A 12,500-nucleotide genomic window follows, 5' to 3' on the forward strand; every position below is an offset into this window, starting at 1 on the left:
ACAAACAACTAAATACTATACTCTCTTACTCTTTACTCTTTTACTCTTTTACTTGTTTCAGTTATTTGACTGCGGCCATGCTGGAGCACCGCCTTTAGTCGAGCAAATCGACCCCAGGACTTATTCTTTGTAAGCCCAGTACTTATTCTATCGGTCTCTTTTGCCGAACCGCTAAGTGACGGGGACATAAACACACCAGCATCGGTTGTCAAGCAATGCTAGGGGGACAAACACAAACATACACACACATACATACATATATATATATATATATATATACATATATATACGATGGGCTTCTTTCAGTTTCCGTCTACCAAATCCACTCACAAGGCATTAGTCGGCCCAGGGCTATAGTAGAAGACGCCTGCCCAAGATGCCACGCAGTGGGACTGAACCCAGAACCATGTGGTTGGTAAACAAGCTACTTACCACACAGCCACTCCTGCGCCTTTGCTCCATACCTCCACCTTTGCTAAGGTGGAGCTAATAATAATAATAATAATCTTTTCTACTATAGGCACAAGGCCTGATATTTTGTGGGAGGGGAGTAGTCAATTACATTGACTCCAGTGTTTCACTGGTACTTGATTTATCGACCCCGAGAAGGATGAAAGACAAAGTCAACCTCGGCGGAATTTGAACACAGAACGTGAAATTTAAATGAAATGCTGCTAAGCGTTTTGCCTGGCTTGCTAACATTGCTGGCTGCTCACCACTTTAATAAAGAAAAATGATGATGACGATGATGATGATGATGATGACGACGACGACGATGATGACGATGATGATGATGACGATGATGATGATGGTGATGAGGGTGATGATGATGATGATGATGAGGATGATGATGATGGTGATGAGGGTGATGATGATGAGGATGATGATGAGGGTGATGATGATGATGATGACGATGGCAATGGTGATGGAGACAACGATGATGATGATGATGACGACGATGATGATGGTGGTGATGATGATTATGATGATGATGATGATGGAGACGACGATGATGATGATGACGACGATGATGATGGTGGTGATGACGATGATGATGATGAAGAAGATGATGATGATGATGATGATGATTATGACGATGATGATGACGACGACAACGACGACGATGATGATGATGATGATGGTAACTTTTGAAACTTCTGGAATCTGAGGACAAATTACTGCTGCTGCCATTGTTGTTGGAAAACGGTAGGAGGAAGAATTTAGCCTCAGACAGCACCGTCTCTAACATGTGTGCGTATGCATGTGTGTGCGTGTGTGTGTGTGTGTAAGTCCCCACCATTATTTCCAGCGTCTTCTGTGTCTACCCCCATCGCCCCTCATTCCACCCACGGCCACCCCACACCATGGATTTAATATCTTACACTTTTAAAAGGGTTATCTCATTAGCAAAGTTGGTTTTTTTGATTCTTAGATCTTCAAAGAATGTCTCATTCTATCCCATTCTTTCACTCTCTCTCTCTCTCTCTCTTTCTATATATATATATATGTATATGTATATGTATGTATATATATACGTGTGTGTGTGTGTAATATGCATTATAAATATAATATATATATATATATATATATATATATACATATCATCATCATCCTTTATATATATATGTGTATGTATATATATATATATATATATATATATATATATATATATATATACATACACACACACACACACTCTAATTAATGGTAAAATGAGCTGTTCCGACCCATTCTTACCAATGCTAATATGATTCCTCTGACAAACAGACAAACAGACAGGCAGACGAACAGTCAGACCAACAAAGTAACCAGACTCATCTTAAACTATTACAACACTTTTTCTTCACAATTATTTCTCCTCGTTAGAATCCTCCGTCAAATCCGTTCCACTTACATCGCCATTAAGGTTAACGATATTAGATTATTGATTACAAGACCACAAGTTCAAACACCTCTGTTCTATGAATTAGATCCAGGTAATATTGACCTTTCAAACCTTAGAACCAGCTTCATCTTCAGGCATCTGCACACTGGGCAACAGGCCCCAGGGACATCATGGGTCTAGGAGCCCAATTCTTATCTATGCATTCTGGGGCTTGCTGTCAGATAAGTACTATAGAACTCAATGCTGTGATTTGTCTGGGAGCCTAGGGATGCTGGTAAGGTGTACCTGTGTACCTGCTTATAATGTCCAGCTATTCTTTTTTTAAATTTTTTTTTTGTGTAGGCATGACTGTGTGGTAAGAAGTTTGCTTCCCAACCACATGGTTCCAGGTTCAGTTCCACTGCATGGCACCTTGGGCAAGTGTCTTCTACTATCGCCTCAGGTCAGCCAAAGCCTTGTGAATGGATTTGGTAGACGGAAACTAAAAGAAGCCTGTCATATATATATATATATACATGTATGTGTGTTTGTGTTTGTCCCACCCACCCCCAACATCACTTGACAGCCAATGGTGGTTTTTTTACGACCTTGTAACTTAGCGGTTCAGCAAAAGACACCGATAAGTACTAGGCTTACAAAGAATAAGTCCTGGGGTCGATTTACTCGACTAAAGGCGGTGTTCCAGCATGGCCGCAGTCAAGTGACGGAAACAAGTAAAAGAATAAAATAAAGAAAAGAATATATATATATGTATACATACATACATTTATATATATTTACATACATATATGTATATGTATGTATATATATATATATATATATATATATATATATATAACTATTTTTTTTATAACTGATACTATTTTTATTAATGTACATATTTTTAACTTTAATGGTACGCTGTATTCTTCCTGTTCTTATGTTATCATTTTGTTTTAAATATACTAAATTTCTTTTTACATCTTTCCCTGAAGATATTCTCACTTGCAGTAATTAACCAAATTAATTTAGTTAAATTAAATTAAATTTGGTTGATTTTTGTACGGCAAGTGATGAATTGAAACAATTGTAGGTCCAATCTTGCCAATGTTAATAAACTTTTATTAATCTTATCTCCATCTATTTATAATATTATATATGTGCTTATATTATTCAAGCAGTCTAATCTTGGCTATTTTTATCCCTCCGAGGTTTATATATCCTCACCTGTGATATATATGTGTGTGTGTGTGTGTGCGTACACAAAGTATGGGGGTTTAGTTCACAGGTGATTTAAACGATTAGGTGCGCTAGGTAAGTGGTGTTACGGATTACTAGGGCTCCAAGGTTGTAACCGAGACGGTAGTCATGGAGCCATTGCAGATTTCTGATGCAGCGGATTTATAATTGTTAAAGAGAACAACAAACAATACAGCAAAGCAAACATCTTGAGTCATATATATTATTATTACTGGAAGACATTCAAAGTCTTACAGCTGTTTCCAGGATATCTCTGAGTATGTTGACAGAGTATCCCATACTTGGGGACATCCCAGAAACAGCCGTAAGACTTTGAATTTCTTCCAATAATAATAATGTATATGACTTGAGATGTTTGCCTTGCCATAACACTTGTTGTCCCTTTTAACAAGAAGACACTTGCCCAAGGTGCCACGCAGTGGGACTGAACCCAGAATCATGTGGCTGGTAAGCAAGCTCCTTACCATACAGCCACTCCTGTACCTATATATATATATATATATACACACACACACAATGAGTTTCTTTCAGTTTCCGTCTACAAAATCCACTAAAAAAACTTTGGTTGGCCCGGGGCTATAGTAAAAGACACTTGCCCAAGGACTGAACCCCAAATTGTGTTGTTGGGAAGCAAGCTTCTTACCTCACAGCCATGCCTGCATCTTTTTGCCATGTTTGACCACTGAACACAACGTGTTTTTTTTCATTCTCTCTCTCTTTCCTCTTATTCCTTTCTGTTGAAGAGCATACGCTCGAAACATAAAAGACTTTTCCATTTTTCCCAAGTGTCAAACTAATACACTTGCTTGTTATTCATACACCTGTCTTTGTTCAGTTCTGTATTTAAGAGATGAGGAATTACGAGCATTATTTACATTATTTACATTTCACGGATATTTGTCCTCATCTTGTTTGTTGTTAACACAACGTTTTGGCTGATATACCCTGCAGCCTTCATCAGGTGTCTTGGGGAAATTTCAAACCTGGGTTCTCATTCCTAAGGTATTTTTCGATGATGTTGTTGTTGTTGTTGTTGTTATTATTATTATTATTATTATTATTATTTGTGGGCATATGGCGTAGTGGTTAAGAGTGCGGGCTACTAACCCCAAGATTCCAAGTTCAATTCCAGGTAGTGACCTGAATAATAATAATAATAATAATGATAATAATAATAATCATAACATCGCAAAAAAACAACTTAGGAATGAGAACCCTGATTTGAAATTTCCCCAAGATACCCGATGAAGGCTGGAGGGTATATCAGCAGAAACATTGTGTTAACAACATACAAGATGAGGACAAATATCAGTCAAATGTAAATAATGTAAATAATGCACGTAATTCTTCGTCTCTTAAATATAGAACTGTATGAAACAATGTCATTGTTGAAAGAGAAAGGTTCTTGAGAGCTTGTTCTAGTTTCCCCATAATTCTAAACAATACAGTGTTACAGAGTTAAAATGATGTCCAGCCGATATGTTCTTGGTCCAGTCACTCCCAGAAGTGTAAGTGTTTGGTGTAGAGTGTGAAAGATGTGATGTGGGGGTTGTGTTGAGGTCTCTTGTGTGGAATAAAGATTAAGATTAGAAGCAAGAAATCGGTCAAGTGTTGTGGTGGGTGTGTTGGTCAAGGAAATAGTAGGTGGGTGGAGGAGCGGCAGGAATAAAGAGAATAAATCATTGTGTGACTCTTGGCGCCAGTTGTGTCTGTGTGGGAGGGAGGGAGGGAGGAAAGTCGGAATTAGTTGTGTGAAATGAGGTCAATGATGATGAGGTCAATGATGATGAGGTCAATGATGATGAGGTCAATGATGATGAGGTCAATGATGATGAGGTCAATGATGATGAGGTCAATGATGATGAGGTCAATGATGATGAGGTCAATGATGATGAGGTCAATGATGATGAGGTCAATGATGATGAGGTCAATGATGATGAGGTCAATGATGATGAGGTCAATGATGATGAGGTCAATGATGATGAGGTCAATGATGATGAGGTCAATGATGATGAGGTCAATGATGATGAGGTCAATGATGATGAGGTCAATGATGATGATGGACAATGTCAATGTCAACAATAATGATTTTTTGAGAACGATGAGATGAGATGAGATGAGATGAGATGAGATGAGATGAGATGAGATGAGATGAGATGAGATGAGATGAGATGAGATGAGATGAGATGAGATGAGATGAGATGAGATGAGATGAGATGAGATGAGATGAGATGAGATGAGATGAGATGAGATGAGATGAGATGAGATGAGATGAGATGAGATGAGATGAGATGAGATGAGATGAGATGAGATGAGATGAGATGAGATGAGATGAGAGAGATGAGATGAGATGAGATGAGATGAGATGAGATGAGATGAGATGAGATGAGATGAGATGAGATGAGATGAGATGAGATGAGATGAGATGAGATGAGATGAGATGAGATGAGATGAGATGAGATGAGATGAGATGAGATGAGATGGATGTCTTCAATTGGAGATAAGGAAACAATTGTTTGTAGTGATTGGTCAAAATTGGTGGGGAGAGAGAGAGAGAAAGAGACTGACTGACAGATAGATAGATACGCACACATACGTCTGTGCATGCTGGTAATAGATTGTTAGATAGACAGTGTGTGTGTGTGAGACAGAGAGAGAGAGATGGATGGATAGATAGATAGATAGATAGATAGATAGATAGATAGATAGATAGATAGATAGATAGATAGATAGATAGATAGATAGATAGATAGATAGATAGATAGATAGATAGATACACAGACAGATAGACATAGATAGATGGACAGATTGATAGACAGTGTGAGAGAGCGAAAAAGACAATAAAATTAAAGGAAAGATATACAGAAAGAGTCTTTGAGACAGACTTTCAGATGTTGTCACTGGAATTTCTTATCTGAATTCTCTGTTTCAATCTCATCATTTTATTCTCCCCCACCACCACCACCACCACCACCACCAGTTGTCTTCTCAGATAAAAAGAGATTTCTTTGCTGGAATTTTTTTTTTAATCCACATTTTCCAAACACTTTGATTCCGTCCCTCAGAGATTTCTTCCTCCTTCAACACAACCATTATTTATTATTTTTTCATACCTTTGTACCATGTTTAGATTTTTTTTCTTTTAAATATTTTCTTCACTTTATCACTAATGGCATCTCCGGTCTTGTCCCTTCTTCATCAACCAGGCACTAGCTACAACTTTTACACTGCACTCCTCCTGCTTCAGAATATGTGATCTCATACTTTGGACGTTTCTATATGTTTCTCTATGTCTCATTCTCTCTCTTTCTCCCTTTCTAAGTGTGTGATCATATCTCTATTTATGTGTCTGAGGAGATGGAGAATATTTAAATGAATCATGTTCAACTAATAAATTATTCTCTCTCTCTCTCTTTCTATGTATGTATGTGTGTATGTATGTACATATTTCCATGTGTGTTTGCCTCCAGTGCCAAAAAGCACAGACACCAAAAACAGGCTTAATGTCCAATCAGCCACAATGCCAAATCATATGCACCCAAACAGCTGCATTTGGTCATCTTAGTCTAATCAAAATGATAACTTGTATGAAATATATAAAGAGTAGTCCCCCTTTGCAATGGAGACTTATATTAGAAACTATATCACTGTATTTGAAGACTATAAGGTACTGGAATTTTTCAGATGCCCCTCAAATTTAGCAAACCAATTCTTGAGCCACCATTTATCAGTAACTCAAACTCCAACCCTTTAATTTCTAAGATGTAGATTGATTGTTTATCATGTGTTTTTCGAGGAAAATCAAGGGCAACTCAGAAGTAAGTTTCATGTTTGTAGCTTTTTATAACTTAACGCTAAGAGTTGGGAAAAATTCTATCTCATGGATCATGCTTCATGTCATTCCTTATGTCCTTACTCGTGAAGACAAAATTTTGGTGCTGCTTCTTTAATGAAGGAATCATAAAAAAAACTGAAACAAATACACGCCAAACACACTCAGACATACAGACAGTTAGCATACTTTATTAAGGTCTTCTAATTAATCTTAATTAAGCCTAATTTTCAATTTCCACCAAAATATTTCCACATTTTTTCTTTCTAGATACAAAAGAATTTTCTTTTTTCTTTTTTCTTTTTAATTATTTTCGTTTTATCATATGCGAAAATTTAAGAAAATGAAATTCAAAAATATCCGAAAAATATTCAAAAAAATTATATATTTGTTTTTTTAGTTTCTCTTTAAGATGTTTGTTTGTGGATCTGTTCTTTGCAGAAGAGAAAAACATTGCGCCAATCATGGCGGGAGATGAAAGACCTGAAGACTCTTAAAATGGCACCATCCGATGATGCCGATGTGGTAATGTGGTGCAACATATACGTGCATATATACATTCCTATATATGTATCCACTCACTAAGTTTTCCCATGGCCCATTCCGTTTCTAATAATTCCATATTAAACAACGGCTTTTTCTCACGGGATATGCTGGCTAATACTTTCTCAGACTAAAATTCTTTAAATATTTTCTTAGCTTTTGGTTTTGGTTTGGTTTGAAACAAGAATTAGTTTTGCATGTAGGTTCTCAAACTTTCTCTTCTGATGTACACTCAATGCTTTTCTAACATTTAGTTCGTATTTGATACACATATACATACATGTGTGTGTGTGTGTGTAATGTACATGTTTTTGTAAGATTGTGAGGAAGATTTCTTTCAGCTGGCATGCTTGTCTACACTTCTCTGTTGGTACACTGTACAAAACCTAAGGTATGGACCAAAAATGTTACCTGTTACTACATACACAAATTTACATTCACTTACTAACATCATCATCATTGTCATCGTTTAATGTCTGTTTTCCATGCCGGCATGGGTTGGACGGTTTGACTGGAGACTGGCAAGCCAGGAGGCTACACCAGGCTCCTATCTGATCTGGCAATGTTTCTACAGCTGGATGCCCTTCCTAATGCCAACCACTCCGAGAGTGTAGTGGGTACTTTTTATGTGCCACTGGTACAGGAGCCAGTCAGGCAGTACTGGCATCGGCCACATTTGGATGGTGCCTTTTACATGCCACCGGCACAGGAACCAGTTGGAGTGTGGGGGTGCTGGCATCGACCATGTTCAGATGGTGCATTTCATGTGCCACCAAAATGGGGAGCCTGTCAGGCTGCTCTGGCAGCGGCCCATGTATGAATGGTGCTTATTGTGTGCCACCAGCACTGGTATCGGCCACAACTACAATTTCCATTTGATTTTGATTTATTTGACTCAATAGATCCCATCAAGCACAGAATGAGTCTTCAAAGACAGTGGCTCCCATAAATTCTAAAATAAAATTTAGGATTTATGGAGGGACAAAGTTGGGAACAAAAACAGGACAGTGGAGACATACAAGGAAGTCGAACGAAAACATACATATATAAATATATATTTATATATGTATATATATATATATATATATATATGTATATATATATATAGTATGTGTATATATATATATATATATATATGTATATATATATATATACACAAGCATATAGAATCTATGCTCTATACACTCTTCCACTATAACTGGATATTGAGTACTGCTTTTCTATGAAAGGATAAATACTATGTAAATGTAGGCACATATGACTGAAAATTATATCTCACAGTAGCTGTCCATTCTTTAGTGATGGTTGTGGCCAGCAGTGCTTTTGTAGTGTAGTTGTAGTGTCGGGAATTATTTCCCCCTCAGCCGAGCAGTGCCGTTTGAGTGGTAACAGCAGCCTGTGTGAGTGCAGGTTAATACTGATAGCAACATTGAAGTAGATGATGATGATGATGATGATGACGACAACGACGATGGTGATGATGATGACGACGACGGTGATGATGATGATGATGATGATGACGATGACGACGACGACGATGATGATGACGATGACGACGACGACGATGATGATGATGAGGATGATGATGACGATGACGACAACGATGATGATGGTGATGATGACGATGATGATGATGATGACGATGATGATGATGATGACGACGATTATGATGATGATGACGACGACGATGAAAGTAGACAGTCAGAAATAACAATTGTCTGAAAACAAACAAAAAAAAAATGTCCACAATCCACCCCCGCCCCCCACTCCTAACAATTGTGAAACATCATAATGGAGACAATAATCAATATGGAGTGGGAGGGAAATGCTGCATTCAGTGTGAAGTAGTTTCTGGAAGTATGTGATACACATGGTGACTCATATGAGATTATATAATGTCTGTGTGTCCCATGCTGGTTCAAAAACCAGGCCAGGCCTTTGCCAGAAGTTGAGCTGACCTTCACACAAAGCCTTTTTTTTATTATTATATGGCCCTGTGAAGTGTTCTGATATACAGGAGGCATTGTCTTAGTTTAACCTTTACGTTACCATATCTATTTTGAGATGTTCAGTGTTTCTTTCAATTAACTTTAAATATAACAAAGAATTTAGTAAAATAACTTAGTTGCCATTAAGCTCGTGTTAGGAACATAAATTGTGACTAAGGTTTGGTGGAAGATTTTAATTCAGAACTTTTGGAAACGAGACATTTGTACTACAGAGCCAGAAATGGTTTCACCCAGGTTGGTAACGAAAGGGTTAAACAATTCCTAATAATATTTAATAGAGGATTTTTTAAACTTTAAATGGCTATAAGGGTCCACCCAAGCAAAATAGCAATCAAAGGGGTCTATATGTAAAAACTGTTTCTGAACCAACTGACTGATAAACTAGCCCTATTATAATCTTTTATTAAATTATCTCTAGTAGTTTGTTGTGGTATTAACTCTTTTGTTACCATATTTCTGTTGAGATGCTCTGTATTTCTTACAATTAATTTTAAATATAACAAAGAATTTAGTAAAATAACTTAGTTATCATTCAGCTAGTGTTAGAAACATAGATTGTGACTAAGGTTTGGTGGAAGATTTGAATTCAAAACTTATGAAAACAAGACATTTGTACTACAGAGCCAAAGCAGGTTTCAGCCGGGTTGGTAACGAAAGGGTGACATTTTACTCCCAGTATTGAGTACATTTTTTTTCTCACATTCATCATCACTAACATAACATGTGTGTGTGTGTGTTTGTGTAGAATTATTCATACATGCACACATGTGCAAGGATATTGCGCCTAAACATACAAATGTTTGTGTGATTGTGCATGCATGTATGTATATGTATGTATATTATTAGGAAAAGTTCATCTGCCATAGTCTTTAAGTTGGTTTGGTTTCCTAAATTTTCTCACTGGCTGATTCTGCTCTCTTCTTCTTCTTCTTCTTTGGTAACTTCTTAAAATTTACAATTATTCCCACTAACAATAATGATAATAATATTAATACTAATACTAATAATTTGGTCTTTACACGACATTGCACAAGGTTTGCTGCACTTTCTTCTTATTTTTCTTCTTCTTCTTTCTTAACTTATATTTCAACTTGAACTCTTTAAGTATTGCAACAGTTCCAAGCAGTCGTTATTGGCACCAACCTCTGCCCCCTACCCTTTGTCTACCAGTGAGTATTCATAATTCTAGTGGAGGTGTGTTGCTTAGTGGTTAGGGTGTCAGCATCATGATCGTAAGATTGTGGTTTCGATTCCTGGACCGGGTGACGCATTGTGTTCTTGAGCAAAACACTTCATTTCACGTTGCTCCAGTCCACTCAGCTGGCAAAAATGAGTAACGCTGCGATGGACTGGCATCCCGTCCAGCTGGGGAACACATACGCCATTGAAACCGGGAAACCCGGCCCATGAGCCTGGCTAGGCTTTAAAAGACACATTTATTATATTATTTATTCATAATTCTAATGTTGTTGTATAGTCTTCCATTCATTTACTGGTTTAAGGGCATTCAACTGTGGCCATGCTGGGGCATCACCTTTCTAAAAGGCAATCAATTATATTGATCTCAGACCTTATTCTATCAGCACATACTTATTCTATAAACCTTAAAACAATGGCAAGTAGAGAGGACCTGGGTAGGATTTGAACCTGGAATGTCAAATGACATAACCAACTTCCACAAGATATTCTTGTTGCTCAACGCTTTACCAATTCTGCCTGATATTTTGTCAGGAAAACTTCCCTTAAATACAAAGCCGTTGCTATGGTACTAGCAAAGAGAGTAATCATATTTTTATGTAGGTAATGTTTGGTCTTTTTTTATTATTTTTTTTTAGATATAATTTAAACTGGTGCGAATTGTTTGTCTGTTGATGAAGCGGTCGTCAAAAACGGTGAATATGGGAGGGTTTTTGTTTTTTTTGGCAGCATCCTGTATTTATATAGAAAAGTAGAGTATCTTGTCTAAGGTTTAGCTGCACCATTGTAGTCATATGAAGACAGCAAAAAGAAACAAACAAAACCAAATGAAGGTCAAAACGTGACTTCCTGTGTGGTTTTGTGAGTTTTGACTGCTTCACAAGTTTACAAGTCAACGACAAGTTCTGTGGTTTTTTTTCCTGTTTGAACAAATGGCAAGGTTTTGTATTTCTGAATTGAATGTTAAAGGGTTAGAACAGGTCAGACACATTTAAAATAAAAATAAAAAAGATTAGGTTTAATCCTTAAAAATAAGTTCATCTCAACAACATAAATAAATTTGTTTTAAAATAGTTGCTTCTGTGTCTTTGAGGGAATTTTTGTTTGTCAGGAACTCCAGCTGATCATGTGATGGGAATCACTTGATTTTGAACCTTTAACCCTCCGTGTTAGATGTCAGCCGTTGGTATTTCACTGCGTTTGGGAAAAGTCACTCAGACAGCTTCTCTTGGGTCTTTCTAGAGATATGAAATTGATTTAGAGAGGTGGAATGTCTGGTGTTCATGCCTTTCCCAATGATATTAATTAGTGGCATAATTAATGACCTAATTAGTGACATAATATATATCATTGTGAAGGTGCATGGCTCAGTGGTTAAAGTGTCGGGCTCACAATCGTGAGGTAGTGAGTTCAATTCTCAGACAGGACTGTATGTTGTGTTCTAGCAAAGACGCATGCTTCAGTGGTTTGAGCACCAGGCTCACAATCACGAGGTAGTGAGTTTGATTCCCAGACCGGACTGTGTGTTGCGTTCTAGCAAAGGCACATGGTTCAGTGGTTTAAGTGCCGGGATCACAATCACGAGATAATGAGTTTGAATCCCGGACTGGGCTGCGTGTTGTGTTCTTGAGCAAGACACTTTATTTCACTTTTGCTCCAGTTCACTCATCTGTAGAAATAAGTTATGATGCCACTGGTGCCAAGCTGTATCGGCCCCTTTGCCTATCCCTTGGACAAAACATTGGCAGTGTAAAGAGGGGAGCCTGGTATGCAAGGGTGGCTGCTGGTCTTCCAT

At 37.5% G+C, this 12,500-nt stretch overlaps 1 protein-coding gene across 2 annotated transcripts in view; it reads left to right on the forward strand.

The window, feature by feature from the left end:
* The window catches only part of LOC115222119 (glutamate receptor ionotropic, NMDA 1-like), a 98,649-nt gene that overhangs the window by 72,960 nt on the left and 13,189 nt on the right, over positions 1-12,500 (forward strand). The window contains exon 18 of one of the 2 annotated variants that reach the window (XM_029792248.2): positions 7,398-7,481. The exons of the other annotated variant lie outside the window; for it this stretch is intronic. Within the exon in view, the coding sequence (XP_029648108.1) occupies positions 7,398-7,481 (84 nt within the window). The remainder of the gene's footprint in view (positions 1-7,397; positions 7,482-12,500) is intronic. 2 annotated transcript variants of the gene reach the window in all.

The sequence above is a fragment of the Octopus sinensis genome, linkage group LG19 (assembly GCF_006345805.1).
Source record: "Octopus sinensis linkage group LG19, ASM634580v1, whole genome shotgun sequence".
NCBI classification, from domain to species: Eukaryota; Metazoa; Mollusca; class Cephalopoda; order Octopoda; family Octopodidae; genus Octopus; species Octopus sinensis.